Source organism: Halichoerus grypus, chromosome 9, assembly GCF_964656455.1.
Source record: "Halichoerus grypus chromosome 9, mHalGry1.hap1.1, whole genome shotgun sequence".
In the NCBI taxonomy this organism is placed as follows: Eukaryota; Metazoa; Chordata; class Mammalia; order Carnivora; family Phocidae; genus Halichoerus; species Halichoerus grypus.
The window spans coordinates 25,636,737-25,664,445 of NC_135720.1; the positions used below are offsets into that span (position 1 = coordinate 25,636,737).

The 27,709-nt window shown below is 42.0% G+C and overlaps 1 protein-coding gene across 11 annotated transcripts in view; it reads right to left on the minus strand.

Annotated features, from left to right (window-relative positions):
* Nucleotides 1-22,850, minus strand: part of HECA (hdc homolog, cell cycle regulator) — a 44,524-nt gene extending 21,674 nt beyond the window's left edge. For 7 of the 11 annotated variants that reach the window (XR_013441079.1, XR_013441078.1, XR_013441077.1 and 4 more), the window contains exon 1: nucleotides 22,294-22,846. Coding sequence is in view for 6 of the 11 variants with exons in the window: in XM_078054660.1 (XP_077910786.1) it covers nucleotides 22,294-22,564 (271 nt within the window). In the remaining 5 variants the exon portion in view is untranslated. Of the gene's footprint in view, nucleotides 1-22,293 lie in introns of all 11 variants that reach the window. The other 4 variants (XR_013441080.1, XM_078054662.1, XM_078054661.1 and 1 more) reach the window with 3 other exon arrangements.
* Nucleotides 22,851-27,709: the final 4,859 nt, after the last annotated feature.

Here is a 27,709-nt window from a genome sequence, read left to right on the forward strand (position 1 = left end):
AGAGAAGGGTGGGAAGGGAGAGAAGAGGCCAGGATAACCCACCGTCCCCACGGGTCCCACAAACACAGCACCTTTCATAAGGGCCACCCTCTCTGCCGTGCCCTGGGCTCCACTCCTCAGAGAGGCACCCTGTGGACAAGCCAAGTGCTCTCCGTCCTTGAACCACTCACTCATCCATTGCACACCTCTCCTTTCCTTTCCCTTGGCTCAGCATCCTCAGCCTCAGACTCTGCTAGTCATATCCAGGTCTCCACCTATTCTTCTCTCACCCGGTTTCTCTCTCAGCATTTCTCCTCTCTCAGACACAGCCTGGGCTGCTCCTGTCACTCTACCCTGCCAGCCAACCCAGCCCTCGGTCCACCTGGTCCATGCAGGTGCCTCTCCTCCCACATCCCCCCACCTGCTCCCAGCCTCACTGGTGAAACTAAGACAATAGTGAAATAGGCTCAGCTTGCTCCCAACTCTACCCTGCCTGGTCTTCTGTCAAGGATCCTCTCCTTGGCTCTAACCCACAAAGGCCAGACTTCTCAGGGTGCTGTCATCCTCATGTGGGCCCAGGCTTGTCTCCACTTAGCTGTTCACAACGGCATTATCTTTATGTCCTCTGCACCTATTCTTCTCCCTCATCTATCAAACCCGGAATTCAGAGTCCTACAAATATGAAAAGGAGAGTCTCATATTTACCTCAGAGACTAGATCTACGAGGCGAGGCAGACAAAGAGCAATGAACTGAGAAATGACAAGTGATAAAGAAGTGGCCACATAATTTGAACCTACACCTAGATCACATCACCACCAACAACGACAGGAGCCCAACAAAGTCATCTTAGAATGACTACTTAAGAAATGTCAACATAGGGGCGCCTGGGTGGCTCAGTTGTTAAGCGTCAGCCTTTGGCTCAGGTCATGATCCCAGGGTCCTGGTATCGAGCCCCACATCGGGCTCCTTCCTCAGCGGAGAGCCTGCTTCTCCCTCTCCCTTGGCCTGCTGCTCTGCCTGCTTCTGCACTCTCTCTCAAATAAATTAAATCTTAAAAAAAAAAGAAAAGAAAAGAAAAGAAATGTCAATGTAGGGATGCCTGGGTGGCTCAGCTGATTAAGCATCTGACTCTTGATTTCAGCTCAGGCTGTGGTCTTGGGGTGGTGGGATTGAGGCTGCACCCTCAGTGGGGAGTCTGCTTCTCTCCTTCTCCCTTTCCCCCATCCCTCCCCCCACACTCGCACACGTACTCTATATATAAAATAAATAAATAAATATTTTTTAAAAAAAGGAATGTCAATGTAATAATGGGGAGAGTAACAGATTACTGAAGCTATCTAGTCTTCATCAGGGGCATTAGCAATCATAATGGCAACTTTTTTTAATAGGAAAAGATCATATTCATCAGTAAACTAATCATAGAAAAATGTACTCATATATAAGAACTATAAATTTATAACAGATGTCAACTGAAATAAGGCACACTCACATATGTGCATGAGTTATCTATGAATAACTATAGATACAACCTTCTCCGTGTAAATTTACACACACATACATGCGTCCATGTGCACATGCACACGTCTATCTACATGCTATTTCCACAGTGAAAAACAAACAAAAAAATGCTTGCATTTAACTTTTACTTGCTCTAGTGCAGAAAACCCAAAATACTCTTTCATAGGAAAATTGCTTATTATGTTCTTCTACATTTACAAACAGAAAACTGTGAAACAAAAACTAGAAAGACAAGGGCCTTCAACCTCTTATAAACCCGAACTAGTCCTTGAAAGGGAATGATTGTTTTGCTAACCAAGTTCCTTAACAATTAAGTTTTAACTTCATGATCCACTGTGAACCCCAGTCATTTTTGGCCTTGCCTACAATTGCCAGTAAACAACAGTTTACTTTATGGGTTCCCCTTTCAGGTGTCACTCTTTGAATGTTGGCCAGCTCAGCATTAGCCGCTGCAGCAATCTGTCATCACCATTCGGAATTCTGACCACATTCTAGAAGATCCTCATCAGCCCCTGCCTCCCTGGCCGGCATCAATGCAAAGTCAGTAAGCATCTCTTCCCTGCAGTGACACAGGAGTTTGAAGCCTGCCAGTCTAGCAGGTTTACTTCATCTTTTTTCAGATGCTGGAGTAAAAGAGAATGATGAAAAATATACACAAATGAGTATTTGGAAAAAGGAAATATTGATAACACTCTGTGCGCAGATGTGAAGACATCAGTATTTCCAGTTTCCTTTTTTCTGCTCCTGGAATGAATCAGGGAACATCAATACAGTACCTGACAACCCTGAATACCTTCCATCATCACAATTGATCATGAAAATGGTAAAAGTCTGTCATCTGCAAATATTATGAATTTGAGGCCAGATTTTTTAAATCAGCATGTGCTGGTAAGTAGTCTTAATTCACGAGGTCTGACACACCAAAATCCTCTGAATCATTAAATAAAGAAGTCAAATACAATACAATGTGAGTACTTGACTGTAGGTCACTAGAGATCTGGACATCTGCAAAAAAAAGTATAATTATATACTTAAAATGCTTTAAAAACTCAAAACTATAAAGGTAACTTTCATATAGCAAACTTCTCAAAATGATCTGGTCTCTGAATAAGTCAGTTTTCTTAGCAGGTTGACTATACATAATTGCCTAAAGAAAGAGCCTTCAAATTTTCCAGGATACTAAATCAACACACATTTGGGCAAACGTATGGCTTTTTAAAATGTCATTTAACAAGGACCCTGTTCTAGGAGACGTAATCAAAATGCCAGGGTTTGTCTTAGGGTTAAACACTTGTAACAGAAGAAAGAAAATACGCAGTGGCTCTCAAAATCAGCTAATTACGACTACTCGCTAATCAATGCACGTCAATTCAAATAATGTTTTTGAACACCTGTTATGTGGCCAGTGCAGAGTTTAGCACAGGAGATGCCAAGTGGTGAATAAGATCATAAGTCATTTTTTACTATTTCTTTGAGTATCATACTTTTTTGAACACCGAACACTTTAAAAAATATAAGGTGGCAACTCTGAAAACCAGATTCCCTCTCCTCCTTACTATTGCTGTTTATTTAGTGATTTTCTTGCACTAATTCTGTAAAGTCTGTACTTTTTTTTTTTTTTTTTTTTTTTTTTTTTTGTGCAGCCACTGAAGTCTCTGCTCAGTTAGTTTAGTGATAACTGAGCTAATAACTGAGTCTCCCACCCTTCACCAAGGGGCTGTGTGTGTGTGCTGGGACATGCCTTCAATGCTTCAACAGTTCACAACTGTTTCAGCCTTTCCTTACTGCTTGTGCAGAGCCTCAAGGCCAGACGTGACGAGGGCCACTTCAAGTACTTCCTGGGCCTGCGTGCAGCCCTGCCCATGGGCACAGTCTTCTGGAGCACCAGGAATATATCCGAGCTTTTCATGAGCCCCCTATGGACATCTCATTCCCAAGATTTTCTTTTTAAATTGTTTGGCCAACCTCTTGTTTGCCCCAACTGCTATCACTGACCCAGCCAGTTGTGGCATTGAACAATTGCTGCTGATTGTTTTCAACAGATATCCTAAGAATAGGACTTCACCACCTGGCAATTTTTGAGCCAGGTCAAATAAAGACAAGTCCTATGAATGAGCCTTTACTGGGGAGCTTCCAGACAAGTAAATAGTGACAATTCTCTGGAGCTCGGGCTTTTGGGGAAGCTCCAAACCTGTTCTTCCCCCTCCAACAACTACTAGGCTACTTGTTTAAAGCTACCATGGAGCCAGAGAGAGGGAGTGGGATAGAGCAAGTTAAAACACAACAACATTCTAAGTGAAATAAGTCAATCAGAGAAAGACTTGTATCATATGACCTGAATGATATGAGAAATTCTTAATCCCAGGAAACAAACTGAGTGTTGCTGGAGTGGTGGGGGGTGGGAGGGATGGGGTGGCTGGGTGATGGACATTGGGGAGGGTATGTGCTATGATGAGCACTGTGAACTGTGTAAGACTGTTGAATCACAGACCTGTACCTCTGAAACAAATAATACATTATATGTTTAAAAAAAAAAAAAAGATAGTAGGAAGGGAAGAATGAAGGGGGGTAAATCGGAGGGGGAGATGAACCATGAGACTGTGGACTCTGAGAAACAAACTGAGGGTTCTAGAGGGGAGGGGGTGGGGGGATGGGTTAGCCTGGTGATGGGTATTAAGGAGGGCACGTATTGAATGGAGCACTGGGTGTTATACGCAAACAATGAATCATGGAACACTACATCAAAAACTAATGGTGTAATGTATGGTGATTAACATAACAATAAAATAAAATTTTAAAAAGAAGAATTAGAGAAAAAAAACACAACAACATTCACTGTTCTTACTGTGATTCAGTCCTTTTCCTTGAATATACACTCCAAGGATTACTGCAAGCCTATGGTTAATTTCCAGAGTTCTGAAAAAGTTGAGTTTAATCATTTTTGCATTGTTCTCATTATTTTATGGAGAAGCAGATTTCTAAAGGTCCTTACCCTGCCATTCCAGAAGTGCTTCTTAATATAAACTTAAGTTTATATACATACTTTGTTATAGAAAAATATGATAAAATAATCAAAGAGACTTTCAAGCAGGACAATACTTGGTCTTAGAATAAAATTCTGGGTAAGAACTGAATAGAAATCAAGAAAAAATGTAAAATTTCTGACTACTGTTTTTTAAATAGCTGATAAATGGTTATCAAGTTACTATGATACTGGAATTCTCTTTAAACATGTTTAAATGATGTTTACAATGCAATGGAAACGGTACCCTCCGCATTTATTTAAATCTTTAAAAAACTGGGTGTAACAGCATTAAACGTGCAAGAGGAACTGTGCTTTCAAATTCTATTAGGGGTCACACAAGCAAAAACGTTTGACTACCACTTTGAAATCAGCCTTCTGAAAAAAAAAAATCACACTATGATTACATCATACACACATTCAGGAAACTCAGAAACGCCCAGATTAAAGCCCAAGTCCTCTGAGTATGTTAAAGGAGTTCCACGATTAGGCCCTAGTCTGGTCTTCCCACCTAATCACCCACCAGGCCCAAAAGCGAAGCCTCTGCTTCAGTCACGGTCTCTCGCTGTGGCCACAGCACAGAAAACAGATTAGAGGGGAACCAGTGGACACAGACTGAGGAAGGCTAACTGCACCCCCCGTTGTCCCCACACCACACCTTAAATTCACTACGTGTTTGCGTATCATTTCTTGATTAACTGCTAAGTATTTTTTTAGTGAAAACCAGGAAGTTTTCTTAACGTTCTCAAATATTTTGAGACCTTTCTCTACTACATAAAAAAAGACACTAAGTCTTATACATAAAGGGAATAAGTTAATACAAAAATATTTTGTCAATTTGTTTTAATTAGTATAGGAACTACAAATAAGCTCACTTAAGCACATATGTCTTAACCTCAGATTTAGTTTATCCTCCCTTATGTTATTTTAGTAGCTGAGACTGCTCCAAAGTGGGTAGCAAATCTAGTACACGGCGATTACATTCAATTAAACATGTTTTTTATGCTTTGAATAGGGTTTAAACACATGCTTTTACTCAGACAAGCCACTCTATACAAATAAACATGGAAGTTTTACATTTAAAAAAAAAAGAGCTCTTCAACTATATTTAACAACTTGGGTTTTTAACATTCTCTCAATATATTGTTTATTCTCTTAGACCTATGCTCTTTCCTTACTTTCAATTAGAACCCACAGCCTACCTAGCCTCAAGCTCACACTAAACTGAAAGCTATAGGCTTCTAACTGTACCTATTTTTTATTTCTATTCTGGCTTTCACGTTCTGTTATCGGTAAAAAATCTGTATCAATAATGACTATAAAGTAGAAAATTCATTTTTCCTTTTCTAACAGAGGCCACGTCAAGATCCCAAAGGACAGAGACCCAAATATGCCTGGTTTAGGCTGAATATCAGAATGAAGATAATGTTTCCATAGTTTTCCAAAATGTTTCTTAAAAATACCAAAGTTTCACAGAATAGAAATAAGGCAATCTCTTCATATTCTACAAACATTTCCTAAGCACATGGGATCCTTTAGTGATCTGCCCAGAGTCATCCAGCTAGTAAGTGGCCTTCCCTCTTCCACTCTTATCCATACCACACACAGTTCAATAAGTGCATAAAGCCACCTTATAAGAGACAGTGACCAATAAGCTTTGTGTAACCAGATCATAATAAGCAGTTCTATAATTTGGAACAGTGTCTTATTCAAAATTATAGCAATACTTACTGTGATCTGATGACCCAAAAGCTTATTCAAAATGTTCAATACTCATATTAACACTCAGACTTACCTTAAAACTAGGTACAAGGAAACCCAAATTAAAGAAGTGCTTAAACCCAATTATGATATAAAGGTTTCCTGACCCCATCTTTGCACTCCTTAAAAACAAAGTTGGAGGGGCGCCTGGGTGGCTCAGTCATGAAGCGTCTGCCTTCAGCTCAGGTCATGATCCCAGGATCCTGGGATCGAGCCCCGCATCGGGCTCCCTGCTCTGTGGGAAGCCTGCTTCTCCCTCTCCCACTCCCCCTGCTTGTGTTCCCTCTCTTGCTGTGTCTCTGTCAAATAAATAAATAAAATCTTAAAAAAAAAAAAAAAGATAGAGAGGGGTGCCAGGGTGGCTCAGTCGGTTGAGCATGCGAGTCCTGATTTCAGCTCAGGTCATAATCTCAGGGTCCTGGCTGGGATCAAGCCCTTGGGTCAGGCTCTGCCCTTGGGTCAGGCTCTGCGCTTGGCGGGGAATCTACTTATGGAGTCTCTCTCCCTCTCCCTTTCCCCCTCCCCCTCACTCACACGTGCTCTAAGATAAATGAATCTTAAAAAAAAAAAGATAGACAATGTGATAAATCTACTCTAGCTAATAGAGTTGCTAAACTAATAAAAAAAAGTTATGAGCAAAGGCTTACATTGTCATTAATGAGAATAAAGCAATTTTCCTTGGAGTTGCTAAACTAAAAAAAAAAAGTTATGAGTAAAGGCTTACATTGTCATTAATGAGAATAAAGCAATTTTCCTTGGAAAGAATGTAAAGAAACACACCATTCCATCTGAACTAGGTAGCAGAAAAAGCACGCGGACGTTGAGAAAAAGCAGCTCAGCCTGTCTTGCCTGAACCCTGTTTGGGTCAACAGACCGGGTCAACATACCAGCTGAGATTATTTAAGACTAGTATATTTAAATCATAAAATCACAGCACACCGTAACAAAATTCATTTCCCTACCCTATCCATACCCCAAACTAAACTAAATCCTTATAATCCTTTGTTTTCCATGTGCCTTTTCTGCCCTGTTGAGCTCCCTGAAAAATAAACTTTCTGCTCCCTTGCCTTCCCTTCAAAATAAACCTGGGAAAATGTTTTATAGTGATCCCTCCCAGCCTGGCAGTCACTCTGCTGGGATCCAAGGAGAAAAGACAAAGCTTTTGCCTGGGGGCCACACTGGTCTATTTCTGAAATGCTGCATCAGCAACCAACAAGCAAGTTACAAAATCTGTTGCAACAAGGAAAGACTTGTCAAAGGAGAGAACATGTCTAAGTCTTATACATACCTCAGTAAAAATAAAAACTAGACTCAAGAATCAGCCATGTCTCTGTCCTGGTCCAGCAGTTTACCACATATTCACACTCAACACAACCTGCTGTAATATGACTTGTTTTCAAGACAGTATTTCATAAGATTTTCTACTGCTAAGGAAACTCAAAGTTATAGACCCCCACTGAGATATTAAGCCAGTGACGTCATTCTAACTAGACATTCACTCCTTTTCCAATTACTTCTGTGGAACAAAGATGTAACTTTATAGTATGGTCACTCTCAAAGACTCAAAACTATTCATTTCTAAACTAGAGGGAAAAAAATATATACCATTTATAAAATTACCAAAACTCTCTGGAAATTTCTTTTTGCTATAGGAGAATTTGTCACAGTAGATATAATTCTGGGGAAATATATAAATATATATAAATGTATACGATTATATACTAAATGAATTCTAAATAGTATTTCCAATCTGTCAAGAGAAAAACATTTCCAATTAATTCTTTAAAAATTCTTCCAAGTCATCTTTAGATCACATACCTCATGGAAGATTAAAAAGTTATGAGGAAAACTGATTTAGTCCAAAGTCAAAAGTTTGAAATCTGAGTATCTCAAGGATGATGTTTACAAAGTGTTTTTAAATCAACCAAATCTCAAGAAAAACAATCATTCAACATATTGATACATTTGCATGCACACATTAATACTTACACATACCAAGCATCATATGCCTATATAAGTTATTTTGATAAAATCCATAATACAGTTTGATATATCCAAAATTCTTCAATGTAATTTAAAAGGCAAAATCTAGGGGCGCCTGGGTGGCTCAGTCACTTAAGCATCTGCCTTCAGCTCAGGCCATGATCTCAAGGTCCTGGGATTGAGTCCCATGTCGGGCCCCTTGCTCAGCGGGGAGCCTGCTTCTCCCTCTGCCTGCCGCTCCCCCTGCTTGTGCTCTCTCTGACAAAATCTTTTAAATAAAATAAAATAAAAATGCAAAATCTAAAAGGGAGGTAAGGAAACAAACGAAAGCCACATGTAAGCATTTCAAATGCTTTTACAGCAACACTTAACTCCCACTCCATAGGACCCTAGAGGCAGGTAAAGAGCAAAAAGCAGAAAGGCCTGAGTGAATCAAGACACAAACTGAGGCATGATTCAGATCCAGGCGCATACACATACATCATGCAGCACAACAGCCAAAAGCAAGGCTCTGTTAATAAAATGGTTAAAATCATAGTGGAATTTGCTGTTATGATGAAACCTGGGGACAAGATGATTCACAGATCCCAACAGAACAATCCCCAAGTCAGCTATCCTCACTCTGCTGAACAGAACCCTGCCCAAGGCTTCACCACAGTCCTTCTCCTGGTGGGGTCAGAAAGCTGAGGCAGAAACTCCTAAGAGCTCCTCCCTCGAGGGGCTGGCCTTGCCCTAAGAACAGCTGGCAAGCAACTGCAGATTGTCCTGGAAAACCTGCACAGCAGAGCTCCTATACCTGGATGTGGAAAGAAACTCCCCCAATAAGGATTCTGGAAGACATTTGCTGTGAACTCAAGGGGGGAAAGAAAGCCAAGGCCTGGCCTGGGTTCTTCAACACATCAGAGTATGCATTCAACTCGGTGGGAAGCAGCCACACTACCACAAAGGTAATTAAGAACCAAAAATTCACCCAGAAAACACTAAAACCCCCAAATCATGACCCAACGATTTGCTTTTTCAAACATTTGCTTGCAAAGAGTTGGTCACAAACAATATATCATCTTTATTTTCTACAGATAAGAACATTTGGGCTAACTGGGGCACCTGGGTGGTTCTGACTCTTGATTTCAGCTCAGGTCATGATCTCGGGGTCCTGAGATCTCTCGCTCTCTCTCTCTCTCAAATAAATAAATAAATAAATAAATAAATAAATAAATAAAATCTTTAAAAACAAAACAAAACATTTGGGCTGAGAAAAGTTCATTGGTCTTGCAAAATGCCAGATCTCAAGTTATGACCTATGTCTGTCAAATCTCACACTCTCTGGAACAAGCAGTGAGTTTGGGAATCTCTTCCAAATCACAGCCATTTGAGAAGCACAAGGGCCGACTAGATCAGCATGATGCATGGGGGTGCAAATAAATTTTGGTTTGACTGAATGCTATATCTTCATTTTATTAACATACAAATGTAATTTCAATCCAAGTGCCACAATGAGAAAAAGGAGTTCTTGTGACTTGGCATTTAAGGGTGTTATCACAAGGAAGTTATGGGCAATTTAGCCTTAAGAGGACTGAGTCTGCAGCTTTGTTCTTTTTTTTTTTTAAGATTTTATTTATTTATTTGAGAGAGAGAGCATGAGAGGGGGGAGGGTCAGAGGGAGAAGCAGACTCCCCGCTGAGCAGGGAGCCCGATGCGGGACTCGATCCTGGGTCTCCAGGATCATGACCTGAGCCGAAGGCAGTTGCCCAACCAACTGAGCCACCCAAGCGCCCTGCAGCTTCGTTCTTGAGAAGAGGTGATAAGTAACTAATGGACCTTTATCTACAAGTTGCAAAGTCCTACGTAGCTAGAATAAAAAGTGCAAGGTATTTTAGAAATGTGCAAGACATGACAGGTGTTGAGCACTGCAGCCCAGCTGTCAACTGGACAACAGCGGTCAGGGAAGTGGAGGGTCAGGGAAGGCAACCAAGTCTGTGAAAACAGAGCCTCGAAAATTAAATACAAAAAGGGAACAGAACCTCACTACCGTTGAGAGCACTGCTGTGCACTGATATCCAAGTGAACACAGTCATTAACCTTATGCCATGCCCACACTGCTTTGCCTGCGAGTACCATAAACAGGCTCCTTTCCTCAAGCTCCCTACCTTTCTCCTGAGTTCTCTATGTGGATGTTCTGTGATCATACAAAACCGTAACATTTCTAACCAGCAAGCTCATCTGAAATAAGACAAAAGATAAACAACAGACCAGGGAAAATGTACATCAAAAAAGTATCCTGAATATACAAAAACTTTGTGCAAATCAGTAAGAACACAAACATCCCACTAGTGAAATGAACAAAAATCACAAAGAGGAAAACACCACGAATGAGCAGTATACATATAAAGGCACTCACTCACTGACAATCCACCAAATGCAAATAAAAATAACAATGAGATGTAATTGTTCATCTATCTGATGGGTGGAGATGAAAATGATCATCAAAACCCAGGCTGAGGACTGTGAAGAAAGGCGCACCCCATGCAGAGCCAGTGGTCATGCAAACAGGTAAACCCTTTCTAGAGGGCACTTTGGCACTTCGTCTGGAAGCCTTAAAAACCACATGCCTTGGGCACCTGAGTGGCTCAGCTCAGGTCACGATCCTAGGGTCCCGGGATCAAGTCCCACATCGGGCTCCCTGCTCAGCAGGGAGTCTGCTTCTCCCTCTCCCTCTGCCTGCTGCTCTGCCTATTTGTGCTCTCTCTCTCACTCACTCTCTCTCTCAAATAAATAAATAAAATCTTTAAAAAAAACACACACACATGCCTCGTGACCAGTGATCCCACATCTAGGGCTTTAGCCTACAGTCCATTAAAAACAGGAAGTGTCAGTTCAAATGTTCACAACCTCCACAATTCCAAGACCAGGAAATCCTTCCATCGTAATGAGAAGGAATCAAATCAACATGAATGGAAAACGTATGAGTGAAGTGCTTCCTTGGTCAAGTGTTTTGTTTCACAAATTTAATTTCAGTTCAAGTACCCAAATAATAAGCGTAAGGCCTTTTAAAAGTAATTTAAGGGCGCCTGGGTGGCTCAGTCGTTAAGCGTCCACCTTCGGCTCAGGTCATGATCCCTGGGATCGAGGCCCACATTGGGCTCCCTGCTCGGCGGGAAGCCTGCTTCTCCCTCTCCCACTCTCCCTGCTTGTGTTCCCTCTCTCACTGTCTCTCTCTCTGTTAAAAAATAAATAAAATCTTTAAAAAAAAAAAAAGTAATTTAAACAGCCCTATTGCTTCCTTGAGGTTTTTATACTGCATTTAAGTCCTCTACTTAAAAACATGTTCCTTATTTATACACATGCACGGGTGTCAAGATGGGCCCAATATGACACAGGATCAAACTGTGGTATCAGGGTCAGGCACATCTCTGTAACCCAAATATGCCTTTTCTGCAAAAAGGGAAAGAGGCCTTATCTGGAGCTTAGTGTCCTCATCCTCAAGTGCAGACTGCCGACTGCTGGGTGTCGTATCTGGCTCCTAGAAAGCACTCAATAATGGGCAGTTGTGGTATCATCATTGTTCCAATTGCTGGAAGCAGCTGCTTCTCCTTTCTGTGGATTCTATGGGTTCTGTAGCTCTAACACACCTCGCACCCGGGAATCTTACCCAATTTGCTCTGGAAGCAAGACATCATCTGCACATCTAAAACTAAATGCCTAATACGGCGGCACCATATCATTACAGGGCTAACAGCACTGCACCATGTAAGCACTGCCCCCCGAGAACAGATCTGAAGGGCTTGAAACCACTTGGAGTCGTTTTTGGAGCTGCCCCCTATGTTAGATGTACATTTTCACCTCTACCAGAGGACACTTCCTATTTCTCGATGCCAGGCTCTCTCCTGGCTTCTGGCAGCACTGTGTGTGTTCAGTAACAACCATCACCAACCATCCTCAGCTCAGCCTCTCAGATTACAAACTGCACATGCTGCCAATCAAAAATAGCCAGAACTTGATTCTGTACATTCCCCAGTTTCCACTTCTGCCCAGACACTGAGCTTCATCAGGCACTGATAGATAACAAGTAATGTGTCACTTTAATAAGAAGTTGTATAATAATAGAGTTCTACTAAAATACTATACTGAAATAACCACATTCAGGAGTGCTCATTTAGAAATCTTAAAGACTTTGTGATTCAGTTTCAACATCAGTGTCAAAAGACTCTCCTGAGATGCTTTTATAACTTGAAAGGACATGGATCTGAAGTATCATCAAACTTATGCTTATCCCTAGGGAAAAAGCTACATTTTAAATCTGGCAAATACCTTCCTTACTTATATGAGCAATTTGATACCCTGTTAACTTTTGCCTAAACTTATCCTTTTTCTCAGTTTTTTAAAGGCATATGCTTTAAGACCATCTATTTCTAATAAATTTCCAACAAAATAAAAATTAAAAATCCTGAATTATGACACTGTCTTTTGCAATCTGACTATCACGGGGGTAATGTGATCTGAACTGCAAAATATTTTGGAGAGATCAAGAATGTGCCACTGTAGCCTAAAAATTATTTTCAGCTGAAGGCATCTGAGTTCCTGAAATCTCTTGTCTGCCTAAAAGCAGAGCCTCTCAAAAGAACTGACTTAAGTCTCCTCATAGAAGCAATCAGGGAAGACTGACTCTTACCACCAGAGAGAAGTCTCCATACCACACCTAAGCAGACATTGCCACAAAACTATCATTTCTCTCATCTATTCTCTAAGGGCCCATTTATCTTTCCAGAAAGTTATTTCTTTTCCTATAGGTGCCCATTTTCCTCTCCCCTTCTCTTATTAAGAAGTCATCTGTTTTCCAGTGCCTTTCTCCCCTCCCTTTCTCCTATTAAGGTGGTATATAAGCCATAAATTCTAACCCCCCACTTTGAGTCAAATTCTTTTCCTGTGATTAAATGTCTTTTCCCTTATTAATTTATCTTTTGTTGGCTTAATTTGCAGACCCCAATTATTACACCTAAGAGGATGGAGGAAAATCTTTTCCTCCTGACAACTTAAATCTACAGATTACATTATATATATGAGTGTATATGAAAATCATGCTAACTTTATTAACTGCAGTCAAAGCAATTATGATTAACATTTAACACTTCCTCTTTAAGTCTTCCTCTTTTCTTTAAACTTCCTCTGAATCTTTGTTTCTAACTCTTAATTGTTTTCAAGTATTATCCTCATAAGTATAATTTAGCAGAAAGAATCTGTTTCCCTTTTCTACTTCTAATAAATCAGGACATAAATAAGTAAGCATTAGAAACACTACTCTCCGCCGTTTTATAAAAATACTCTAGTACAGGGCGCCTGGGTGGCTCGGTTAAGCATCTGCCTTTGGCTCAGGTCATGATCCCGGGGTCCTGGGATTGAGCCCCACATCAGGCTCCCTGCTCAGCGGGGAGCCTGCTTCTCCCTCTCTCTCTGCCCAACGCTCTGCCTGCTTGTGCTGTCAAATAAATAAATAAAATCTTTAAAAAAAAAAAAAACACTCTAGTACAATCGAACTGAAACATCCTGTTGATTAAATAAAGCAAGTTGCTATTTCACCAACCACTGAGAACTGGAAGCTTTCTAAAATATACAGAATGAAGACACACACACACACACACACACACACACACACACAAAGTTACTTTGTACAAAACAATGAGAGCCAACCACAACCACAGTTTGTTTTAAAACTGATCCAATGATGATAAAAATAGAATGACAAACCAAGAAAATTAATCCAACCTGGCACAGAGATATATATATACTTTCTACGGAGATATGAAAAATAAACCATAGGAACAGCTCTCCCTCCAGAGAAAACCCCTTCTGCTCAGATGGCCCCAACCACTCCTTGGCAGTTGGTTCTCTTAAGTTAACCTCAATTAGCTAAACTTCCATGGCTCAGAAAGCACAGGGATGCTGGTGCCCACAATGAAGACAGACTCTCCCCTAACAGCCATGGGTACTATGCCCACTGCTTTACTGAAAAACCACAATCAAGGGTCCATGGCAGGTTGGGCCAATAATCCTTGACTAGTTGTATCCAAAGAAAAATTGCTAAAATACCATTCTATTGAAATTACGACTCTATCAGCTTGTCAGCAACGTATAATGACAAACCAACTAAACGAACCTACACCCTTTTGCAGGTGCAGCTAACCATGTATGTGCCTGCTTACAAACCTCAAGGACGGTCCTCTACTGGCTACAAAACATCCAGATTTGACCATCTGGCCCCACTCCCTTTCCAGCCTCCTGTCCTACCGCTGCACCTGAGACCAGTCATAAACTCCTGGCAGCAACCAGAACTTAAGTCTCATTCTCACCTCCCTCTGTTTGAAACATCCTCCCTTTGCTTTCAGAGCTAACTGCTTCCTGCAAGACTCAGCTCAAATATCCCCTCCTCCAGGAAACAAATCATTTCCTCCACTGGACATCCGTAGCACATTATCATGGCTCCTGGTGTTCACATGTCTCCGTCCCAACTTCACCATGAGCCTGTAGGAATGTAGATTCTGATGCGTTCAAGTACAATTCAACGTTAAACTTCCAATTATAGAATAAACCATAGGTACATAATAAATGTTTAGTAAATGGATCTGTACACAGATGAACAAAACAATGAATAAGCAAACAAATAAAACACTTGAACTAATGAACTTTCTAGTTGTGGCCTGGAGAGAGGGGATATTAATATTAATATGTCAGTAATATTAAGCCCTGGCTGATCCCCAAAGAATACCCTGAGCTCCCCACCTCCTGTCAGCTACTCTTCAACTCCACATGTTTATTTCACTTCTCCATATCATAATACAATCCCATCCTTTTGGTTTTTTTAAGATTTATTTATTTGGTGGGGAGAGGGGAGGCAGAGAGAGAGGGAGAGAGAATCTCCAGCAGACTCCTTGCCGAGCACAGAGTCCGACGCGGGGCTCAATCTCACGACCCTTAAGATCATGACCTGAGCCAAAACCAACAGTCGGGAGACTTAACTGGCTAAGCCACCCAGGGGCCCCACAATCCCCACCTTTAATCCAAATTTTTATCACCTCAGAAGCTCCAGCTCTTTATTTCTAAGCTACCCTTGTGTAGTGTACATGTAATAACCTACTTGTACTGGTTTCTATAAAGGCTCCCCGTAGACCATAAGCCCCTTGGGCCCAATTCTTTTGTCCTTGTAATCCCAGAGCCTAACACGGTGACTGACAAATAGCAGGCACTCAATACCTGAGATGAATAAATAAATGAAGGAAGGAGGATATAACAGTTTTCACATTTTGCTTTTTACTTTTTTTTCTTTTCTGATAAATCATCTGATTTTTCCATGTAAACTATAATCAAAAAGAGATGACGAGGGAAGAACAGATCACCTGTAATCAAATCAGTGCTTGAATAATAACCTGTGTGAAATCAGTCTTTTCTTATATTAATATTCACAGACCCTTCACCACCATCTTACTGTCTCTTGGTGTCTGTTCTCAATGCAGAATAGTTTAAAAGTCTTGTAACTGAATGAAGTTGAACAAATCACAAAACTTATAAACCTATTACTGATAGTGCCCATATGTGCCAGGCCCAGAGCCAAGATCTTTAATACAGTTCTTCTTCATCTTCAAAAACACTCTAAAGGGTTGTGTTTAGAGAAAATGGAGTCTGAGAAAGGTTACATAACTTGCCCCAAAGTCACTTTGCTAGTAAACTGGGGCACCTAGGTTTGTACCCACACCTATTCAGACCGCATGCTTATTGACTAAAACTTTAAAATTTTTAGGCCTTATTTCTTAAGATTAGAATAATGTTGCAGCCAGAATTTCAAAAGCCTGTGTTTTCACCTTCACTATTACCAACTGCTAAAATACCACTCACCATTAGATATCTTGTTGAATCCTTGTTAGCCACCAAATCACTAAAGAGCACAGAAGTCCCCAAAAGAAATAAATGCAGCTTTGGAAAGTCCCCTTAACTGCGGTAGCATCCGCTCCGGGCTCTTGATCCTACTGGGGCCCTCTTACTGCTGAAGACAGTCGGGGATACCAGCAATTCTCCAGCATGCCTAAAAACAACAAGAACTAGAGACTAGTGAGGCTATGGGGAAAGGACACTCTGACCACAGCAGGGTCAAACTGCTACAATTTTTCTATGAGACAATCTGTCAGCATGTATTAAGTAATTATTAAAAAAAAAAAAAAATGCCTCTCATTTGAAACAGCAAGTCCACAGGTAAAAAAAGAAAAAAAAAAAAAAAAAAAAGAATTTACCCTAAGCAAATAATTGGGTAATGCCTACGGATGTATAAATAAGAACCTAAAGGTCAGACAATAGTAGAATGATCAAATTATCCAAGATGCAAACATATGATGGCATGTTATGCAGTCATTGAAATGGTGATGCACCTGTGTATTTACCACTCTGCTAAAACGTCTACAAAATACTGCATATGTACAACACAGATTATAAAATATATTATCCTTTTTGAAAACTGTATACTTTTGAAAATCTGTAAGAGAAAAAATTAAAAGTGTATAAGAATATGCATCAAAATGTTAACAATGGCGATCTAAGTGGTAGGATTATGGGTTTGACTAGAAAGTCAAAGAGAACTTTACCTATCTTTTTTATTTTTTTAAATCCACAATGGCCATTTTATTACTGCTAAAATAATGAAATAACAAAACATTTTTAATTAAATCAATCCCTTAAAAATGCCAAAGACATCGTGAGCAACAATCAGATTTTTTTTTCCCTAAAGTTTTCCTTTTGATGCCTTCAAGTTTTTTAAATTGTTCATAGCTAAGCCTGGAGTAAATTCGTAGGAGGATTAAGCTGGAAGAGACTTCCCAGTTTTATCTCCTGTTTTCAATTCTCTACAGAATGATATATATTCTTGGACTTACAGGAAAGCTGACATTGAAGGTTTAGTTTCTAGAATTTAAACTCAGGTCCTCTAACAAGAAAGAAAGAGTAAGGACTGTGCACAAAACTCCATCAGCAGAACACAAAATAGTTCTTAAAAGTGCACAAGATGAATCTTTGATGGATGAGGCAGTATTTTCTACCAATCCCCATTACAAAAGTGGATTTGAAAAGACAAGGTCCAAAAGTAGCAGATATTTTTAAAGACCTGACAAAATTAACTTCTAAATAAGGCAAGAAAATGTCTTCCAAGATGACAATCACACTCAACATACCTCAGACCTGCAATAAATATTCCTTGATTTGAAAATAAACAGCAAACACTCTTCATTTTTCTTCTGATGAATATAGATAATTTAAATGTAATAAGAACTCAAGTAAACACCTAAAAAGAGAAAATTTAAAATATACTACAAACCTGGGGTTATACAAAATGTGTTCACTGGCCTAAGTATGCAGAAAAGCACAAATCTTGTTTATAAGGAACAGGTGGAGTTCCAAAAACCTACCTGTAAAGATGTATGGAATTCGGAACACATTTCCTATCAAAACAATGTCACACTGGTTGTGAACTCCCACCCAGCCTGATCCATAAAGGGTAGTGAGAACTATTTATCCCACAGCTGTGTCTTAGGTGAATGGCACTAGTGGTCTAAGTGAAGAAACAGGTAATGCTAGGGAATTAAAAGGGCTCTCCTTCCCTCGGAGCAGAGAGCTCTCAGCTGAGTCCCTCTCCAGAGGCTCACCAGCTAAGAGATGCCACTCCCCAGGTCATACCCTCTTTCTGGGGGCAGCCCATGTCCAAATGACCAGTCAACAGGGGACAACGAGTTTAAAGGTCCTGCTTCCATGCCTCAAGGTGAGATAACTCTGTAGGACCATCCCAGCTCCAGAGGGCCCAGCTGTTAACTGCACAGCAGTTCAACTCCTCCCCCCTCTGTTCAATCCTGCTTCCCTCACTGCCCAGCTAGGGCATTTCCAGTAGAATTCCTACATGTAAAATCGCTGTTTCAAAGACTATTTCCAGAATCTGCCAAATAACACTTAGTAAGCTCATATTATAAGTCAAACATTGTATATGTATAGATAATACATAAGTAGTATATCTGTAATATATGATCGATCTTCCTGTATATGTACGGGTAGGTGCTATAATCCCATTTTAAATATGCAGAAACTGAGTCTCAGAGAAGTCAAATGACTTGCCCAAGATCATATGGCAAGTAATCTGAGGAGCCAGGATGGGAATCTACGCCTACCAAATGCACAACCAATCACTATGTAAACTAGCTCCATTTACTATAAAGTGTTGCTGAATGGATTAAAAGGCAGATTCAGCTACCCAGGGGTGCTGGTGGCAGTCAGGAATGAGTGGAGTGGTGAACCACGGTCACTCATAAAACAGGAATCAATAAAAGGACTTGGGATCCAGGCCCACTGAAAACTAGATACTATGATCAAGGGTTCATATATTTTTAGGCCTTTGGCGAAAAAGCAGTGGCCTAATGGAAACAGAATTCCAGAATGAAACTGCATAGTTATAATCTACTGCATGATTACTAGATCCTAAAAATAATGATTGGCAAATCTTGTCCACCTACAATCAAAATGCTACAATACGTACACAGATGTTTACTATGTAGGAATAGGATGGCACTTTTACAATCTTTTACTCCACTTCCTACAAAAACCTTCATAAACCAGTATTTAAAAATGTACTAATAAACTTATCAGGAGTACAAAGTCCTTACAATTAATATTCATCTTACTCAACTGCAACCAGTTCAATTTCTTCACCTACAATCATACCATAGCTTCCCCAGCTTTCCCTAACTAGCAGTCTTCTTTTATAGAATAAGCAGCTATTTATACCTAGTGACAAACAGTGAACAACTAAGAACACGTATTACCCTTCCCTGATGGCCATAATGCCCAAGAACTACAAGACATAAAACAATTCTATAAACTCCAAACAAGCACAAACTACAACTACTATTAACTTCATATAATTGGCATGCTTGCAGATGTAGATCACAACTGAGTTTCGCAGTGAGAACAAACCCTTTAAAATTTTAAGAGAATTCAGATTTCTTACATCCTTAGAATTATTTTATTTGTAATATTGGTAACTGCAAAATCTAATGTCACAGTTAAATAAAAAAAATTGAAATATACTTAGAAATACTATACTAGGGGTGGCTCAGTCGGTTAGGCAGTTAAGCATCTGCCCAGGTCATGATCTTGGGGTCCTGGGATCAAATCCCGTGTTGTCAGGCTCCCTGCTCAGTGGGGAGTCTGCTTCTCCCTCTCCCTCTGACCCCCCCCCCACCCTGCTCATGCTCTCTCTCAAGTAAATAATCTTTTAAAAACTGGGGTGCCTGGGTGGCCCAGTCGGTTAAGCGTCTGCCTTCGGCTCAGGTCATGATCCCAGAGTCCTGGGATCAAGCCCCGCATCGGGCTCCCTGCTCTGTGGGGAACCTGCTTCTCCCTCTGCCTGCTGCTCTCCTTGCTTGTGCTCTGTCAAATAAATAAATAAAATATTAAAAAAAAAAAAAAGATAGGACTCCCTGCTCAGCGGGGGGGGAGGGGGTCTGCTTCTCCCTCTCCCTCTGCTGTTCTCCCTGCTCATTCTCTCTTACTCTCTCTCTCTAATACATAAATAAATCTTAAAAAAAAAAGGAAGAAAGAAATACTATACTAGTCCATCTGATGTCATTCTAAAATTCAAAAATAATTGGGCCTTATCAGTTGATTCTTGAGAGTTTGCATATCTGTTGCCCCTTCCTTTAAAATTCACCCATGTCACCTCTCCCACCCCAACATTATAAAGCACAGCTTTAAATGGCAAAAAAAAAAAAAAAAAAAAAAAGGCATTTGTAATTTCCTTACTTATCAATTTTGCACACTGTAGGCCTTAGCATCCATGTTCGGTTATCAATTGCAGTGAGAAGTTCTTCAAATTAAGGTGGATCATTCACTGAGACTTCATACCATGTCAGAACCAAATGCAGCATCATAAAATACAGCTCACTGATCAAAGTTTGTACCTTCTCTAACCCTGACTATGGCAATGTTTGGCCCATTTCTTCACCCTTTTCCCCATTTATTTCATAAAACAAGCTCCAAATCAGAAATACACAGCTTCACACATACATATACAGAACTGTTAAATATACCTGAGCTTGCCATTTCAGAGGAAATGATAACAGGGACACCATAACCAGCTTGAAGTTTACAAAGGAGGAGGTATCACCAGCCTAAGAAAAAAAATTTCTTCACGCCACCTTAAAGTGGTCTAATCTTTTTTAAAACATTTTTTTATTTATATTCAATTAATTAGCAGAGAGTGCATTATTAGTTTCAGAGATCAGTGAAAGTAGTCTAATTTCTGGAGAAAAAGGAAACAGACAACTTGAAGCTTCCATACAGACACACACACACACATAAAAAGGGTAAGCCAGACCACCACCAGAACTGGAATGCAAGCTCCATGAGGACCAGGATGTCCTCTCTTGATTACCACTGTACCCTTTAATACTTAGCACAGTAGTGGTAACACTGTAAGTGCTTAATATTTTATGAAGGAGCGAATGACAGCTATCATTCATTGATCACTTTTCTTGAGGAACTTTACCAAGCATGTAACAAGACTTTAAAACAAGAACTGGGAACTGGGCAAGAAAGTGACACTCCAAACCTCACAATAACCTTATGAGTGAGCCAATGTAATATATATATATTCCCCCCCCCCCCCAATTTTAAAGGCAAGGAAATCAGATCTGAGAAAGACCAACCTTCCTAAGAAGGCAGAGCTCTAAAGGGCTGAGCCACCAAGTCTGTCTTCCTTCCCCTCTGCCACATCAATACCAAAATGAAGTTTAGCGCTTGGAAAACAAAAGAACATGGAGAAGATAGCCTGGCCAAAAACTGTATTATCACACATTCAAAACCAGGATGTCTGTTTCTGGAAAAAAGAAAAACCTTCCTATTTCAATACTGCAGAGACACAGCCAACGGGGCCTATGGTTCTGTTCTTAACAGGCACACTTCAATCTTCTATGTTCAGAGCACTGTGGGGTTCTTTAAGTGCAGGTGCCCGTTTAAAAAGTGATCTGCATAAAGAATGGCTTCAAAAGCTGAAAAGCTACAAGTTAAAAGCCAGATATAAAGATCCTAATCTCCCTTCATTAAATTATACCTCTATTCCCTTCCCTGAGAAACTGCCTGACCAGAGGAATTCAAAGAACTGTCCAAGTAAGAAAAGTGTTTGCCTAGCACTCTGTAACGAAAACCATGTCCATGTCTCTGTAGTGACAACGGCAATCCTGTCACATCTTCGCTATTCCCTAAGTACCCCGACAAAGGTGCATTCAGGCACTACCTAAGATTAGTAGGCTTCCTTTTAAAACTGTGAAACAGAATCGTATAGAGCATGATTTTTTTTTTTAACTCCGGTCTGAGAACGGAAGTCAAGTTCAGATTCTCTTCCTTCCTCAAGCGAGCAGGAGAATTAAAGAGCGCGCGCGCGCACAAGCACGCACACACACGCCCTATAGTAAAAATGTCTCGGGGCCTCTTCACCTGTGGCAATTGCTGCGGCAAGCCTGGATTTGCTGGGATTTAAGGCTCTTCCTCACTCGGGAGGAAAGACGAGGGGGTGAGGGGGACACAGGGAAGAATGAACTGGTGTCTAAGTTTCCAATCGGATCATTCTTTTCAACTTGGGCAGCTCTTTCCAACCCCCCCCTTACCCCCTTCCCCCACGGCCCGGGGCACACACTCGGCCCCGCCAGCACGGGCAGGGCCCGAGGGGAGCACGGCCGCCGCCGAGCACCCCGGCGCCCCTCGGAGTCTGAGGCGCAGCCGACCCCGGGCGCGCGGCCGCGGAGCGGCGCAGACCCCGGGAAGGGGCCGCGGATCCGTCGTCGCCGCCAGGCGTGGGGACCTGGAAGGGGCAGCCTCCGCGGGGCGGAGAGGCGGGGTGAGCACTTCCTGACTCTCGCATTGTCCACGCACCGCCCGCGCCGCCCCGGGCCCCGCCACCGCGCCGTCCCCGTCGGGGAGGAAGTTGGCGCTCGCCCCGCCAGCCCCGTCTTACCGTTCTTGGCGTCGCCTGCGGCTGCAGCCCCCGCGGCGGCCGCGGCGTTGGCGGCGCCAGTCCCCGCGCCTCCGGTGCCCGCCGCACCCCCGGTGCCCGGAGCTCCCGCCGCCGGCGCCCCGCAGCCGGCCGCCGCCGCCAGGCCCCCCCCGGCCGCCGCGCCCGCCGCGCCCGCCGCTGCCAGGGCCCCGGCTCCATTTTCCTGCTCGTCCCCGCTGCTGTTGGCGCGCTTGTTTTTGCGACCGCCTTTGCTGTTTTTGGGGTTGGGCATCTCGCGAGCGTCCAGGTGCCTGGCGTCAGCGAAGGCGGCTCCCCGCCGCACGGCAGCTCCCGGCCCGCGCGGAGCCGGCTCCGGGAGGGAGAGAATGGAGGGCGCGGGCCGGCGGCTCCTCCGGCGCCCGTCTAGCCGCGCGGCCCCCGCCGCGCCATCCCGGCCGCCGCGCCCTCTCCGGCTTCCTGGAGCCGGCGCGCGGCCACCCGAGGCTCGCAGCCGCGCGAGCGCCGCGGGCTCGGGACGCGAGCGAGACGCTCCCGAGCCGGAGGGAAAAGGCGGGTCTCCGGCTTGTTTTGATTCGGCTTCGCTGACACGCTCTGGCCCCGCCCCCGCCCGTGACGACTCTGGGGATTCGGCCTGGCCACGCCCACCAAGTGACCTCACGGCGGACTGGCCCGCCCGCGTGACGTCACGCCCCCGCTGAGCCGGCCACTTTCGAGTGACGTCATCCTGGCGCCCTCACCGCGGAGCTACTGGGCATCTGCGAAGCGAGCTTCGTGAAGTGGCCCCCTAAGCCAATACGGTGGCATCTCAAGTAGTTATTCGGTGGCCTCCTGACCTTCATGTGATTGAGGCTTAGAACAATATGGTCCGGAAAAATAGGCGGGTGACTAGAACAAGAAGTTAAAACAAAGGATTTCGGATTAATAATCCACCAAAACACCTCACCCTTCAAGATCAGTTTTAGGTTCAGTAATTACAGAAATAAGATTGAGTTCCCAGACAATGGAAATGAATGAGAAGCCGGCACAGTGTGGTGGTGAAAGTAGTTCGTACAAACAGGACCCACCATCCGGGGATAAAACTCAACGTTGCCTGTGATCACGAAGCAAGTGGGGGGAAAACGCAACCCCCATGGATAGGGCTGAGCTGCCTTGAAAGAGCGATGGCTGCGTCGTGAGCAGAGTCGGATTAGAATGTGACACCTGTGAAGAGAAGCAATGACATGAGGGCAGGAGACAGACCCCTGGGGAGAGTTTTACATGGGCTCCCATTTTTGCAACTTTATTCTGTCTTTTCACAGACCAGCTCCTTCCCAACCTCAGGTCCCAGATCAAACACACTTCCTACAGGATGTAACAGAAACACCTTCCCGGAGGAGCTATCAGAAGTATCTCTCATTAAGTTGTCAATGTACATGTTTACTTATTTCCTATCTATCTCCTTCTCGCTCACATGAAAGCTCCATAGGTAGTAGATTCTATCAGTGTTGGGCACCTCAGGGAACAACAGCTAGCTTGTATTTGTTGAGTGTATAAATTAGGTTCTTTTTCCCATGAACTATGGAGGAAAACTATTTTAGCTGACAATTAACAGTTTCCTCTCCTATAGTGTAATCTTCTTTAATTAACCCAGCTCTTCAGTAAAGGCTCCGTGGCTGTGTTGTAAAACTTAAAGAGACAGGCAAGGAAGCATAGTGGGGAGAACCCTCCCCATGCTCCTCACCTAATGGAGGGATTCTGACTGGGAGCAGAGTCCATAGCAGAGCTTGGAGCTACTGGGAGGAGCCTGGATACTCAGGAGCAACTGCTGGTTGGACTTTTCAGCAGGAAAATGATGAACCGTTTAATTTCCCAAGTATATATTGATGGTTACATTAGATAGACACATACTTTGTGCCTATATTTTCATATCGATTTCTACCCCACCCTGACTTCCTCTGAGCACTAGAAGAGCAGGGTTTGAGTCTATCTTTCTACCTAACTCTGCAGAGTCTAGCAGAAAGCCTGACCCACAGAAAGCAGTCAGTAAAAATCTGTTGAATGGGGAATGTCAAATGCACTCTTCTTCTGGCTACATCTTTCTGAATCTTGAAGTCTCAACTAAATCATCAATTCTCTAGGAAGCCTCCTGTGATAGCCCAAGGCTAGATTTGCCGCTGGGGCTCCCTGTACCTTCCCCAACAAAACAGCTTGCACACAAAGGTATGCAAAGGCCTGTTTCCTAGTCTTTCTGGGCCCCCACTGGACTAGCAAACCTGTAACAGCAGAAACTGTGTCTTTCTTAGTCATCACTGTATCCTTGGTGCCTAGCACAGTGCATGGTACTCAGTAGGTATTTATTAATGCATGACAAGTACATGAATAAATGAATGGACAAATGCTTTGAAGGTATATGCAGTAGGATTTGGTCACCACCTGGACCTGTGAAGTCAAAAAATTCTAAAAACTGGAGGAAATGCTGCCGGTGGTTAATTAAATGGAGACTTCAGGGAGAGGATGGAGGAGCTGGGGACAAAGATAATTAGTTAATGTGGCCAGTTCAGACTTAGCTTAATTTCATTACTGGGATCCTTCACTAGAGGTGGCTGAGAGATCTCACAGTATTTTGGTGACCTTGGCTTTGGCCTTTTTTTTTTTTTTTTTTTTTTTTTGAGTGGTGAGAACGAAGAAGTTTTATGTTAGAATACAAGAAAATTGAGATAACTATTTTCTTGAATAAGCACATTGCTGTCATGTCATATTGGATCAGAGTAAGTGTGCATGTACCCTGCAGACAGATATTCACACCAGCTGCCTCCTACCTCTACATAACTGAGACTTCAGAATTGGAAGCTTTCCCACAAAAATATCATAATTGGCTCAAAGCACACAGTCATCCAGCCAGTTGTTGTTCTTGTTCATTGTGTAAGCCACCTCCTTCTCATTCAAACTAAAACAAAATCAAAAGGAGGAAGGAGAAGCTGGGCCACTTCTTCCATGCTTGACCTTGCTCATCTATTTTTAGCCTTAGTCAAATTTGATGCAGAGGCAACGGTTCCAATTTTGTTGCTAAAAAAAAAGTACTAAAATGAAGATATTAGGAACAAAATGTTTAGATAAGGTAAAGGACTCCATTTCCTACTTCCATACAACATGTGGAATTTCCTTGGAATCCTAGCCCTTTTATCTTTCCCTTTCACACCATTTCTGAAGGAGAGAGAAAGGGAGAAAGCCTGTCCAAAGAGCAAAAGATGGATGGTGACACAAAGCCCTCCCCTCAGATGCTTCCAGAAGGAAATATGAAGAGCTCTAGGAAACCATGGGAGCCCCTCTGCTCTATACATCCACACTTGACTTCCCTTTCTTTAATTTCTCTGATCAACCCATGCACATTAAAATAAATTTCAAAAAAAGTATGCCTATACCCAGGGTTTCCTCCCCCCAAAGTTCATCACCCACTCCATACCCAGGTCTTCACAAAACTGAGTAAAACACAGCAACAATCCAGGTCATCAAAGGTAAACAATTTATACCCTTGAGAAAAGGGACAAGCCAATCTTCAGGGCTGGATCAGAATAAGTGGTCATTGTTTCAGTGTTCTTTTTCTGTTTGCATTTTTGCTTGACATGGGCACCTGTCTTCTAAACTCTTGGGGTCAGCTAAGTCCTTTGGGTTAGAATTAGCCTGATCTGCTAAAGTCACTTCAAGTAAATATACCTTGAACAATGCCTATTATCTCTATGTACCAGTTTCTTCTTCTAGAAATAGCCTCTCCTATGCCCAGAGGTTTACTTTGAGGAATGGTTATAATTCTGATTACAAAGAATTTTGACAAAAGGGAATACTAATGCAAAAAATTGTATGAATTATTAAATGCCATAGATCTGCTCTCCTATTAAACTATTCCCAATTATCAATATTAATATTTTTCTCAAATATGTATCCTCATAATCTGTTTTCAGGCCTTCAGTTTGACTTTTATATTATTTCTGTAATCTACAAAAGCAGTCATATAAAAGAATTCTGTTCTTCAATGATCCCTGAACTTGCTGCTTACTCTAACTTCTGTGCCTTCTTTGCTCATACAATTGTCCTAACTCAGCACCAACACTGTCATGGACCCCAATAATCTAAATAGGACACTTCTTTCAAGAGATATATCAATTATCTTTTCCAGGACAGACATCTCTGGACTCATACAATTCAATACTCTTTTACTTTACACCTCTGTGTGCTCACCACCTGGCTATACCAATGTTTTCCAAAATGGGGGTCATATTCTCTTAGCAGATTGTGAGATCAGTTCAGAGGGTTTCCACCAGCATTTTTTGAAAACTGGAACAGAAAAGAAAATACCAGAATGTATTCTGTATAGAAATTATTGTTTTGTAAAACATATTATTTTTGTAAAATTTAGCTTACATGCGCACACACAAATATGTATATACATACAGAGTCATGTTGTATAGTCCATTTCTCATTGTGGTTGCAAGCCAAAAATATCTGGAAGCCACTTGCCATACCATACCATGAAGTATTTGATTTATATGAGCTGTCTTTCCATGGTTTTCTCACCTCAGGGAGAGCATTTTCTCTTTCCAAGTATATATTAAATTCTGCAAAGACAGACATTATACCTTTTATCTTTTATATTTCTTCCAATGAAGCTACCATCAAGAGTGTTTTGCTTGCATGTTCTATTAATACTCATACATTGAGTTTTGGTGTAAAAACTCACCAAACTCAAACACCTGAAATTTTATTGGGGAAGAGGAGGGATGTACAACAAAACAATTCGGTTGAGCCTCTGCCTTCACCTGGGGTCATAATCCCAGGGTCCTGGGATTGAGCCCCACATTGGGCTCCCTGCTCAGCAAGGAGTCTGCTTCTCCCTCTGCCCTTCCTCACTGCTTGTACACTCTCTCTCTCTCAAAAATAAATAAATAAAATCTTAAAACACACACAAAGGAAACAAATAAAAATCAACTATTAACCCGAAAACAAAGAAAACAAAAAAGATGGGTAAGTTGTATTTTGTTTTGTTTTGGTACCTTTTATTTAGGAGGGGGAGTTGTCCCCTCAGATCCCCAGAAGATAGAGAACTTAATGGAGGCTAAATTGTCAAAGAAGCCTTCATGGGGAAGCCATGAAGATCAGCCTTTTAAAAGGGCATGAAAGCAGCGGCACCTGGCTGGTTCAGTTGGAAGAGTATGTGACTCTTGATCTCGGGGATTGTGGTTCGAGCCCCATGTTGGGTATAGAGCTTACTAAAAACTAAATAAATGAACTTAAAATAAATTAATAATAAAACGACATGAAAACAAGAATGAGTATAGCGCCTACAGAGGGTAGAGAGGAAGCCATAGAGACTCTGGTGTTTGTTGAGTACAGTTGGAAAGCAGATCACGATGGGCACAGTGCAGCAATGGACTCACAGCTG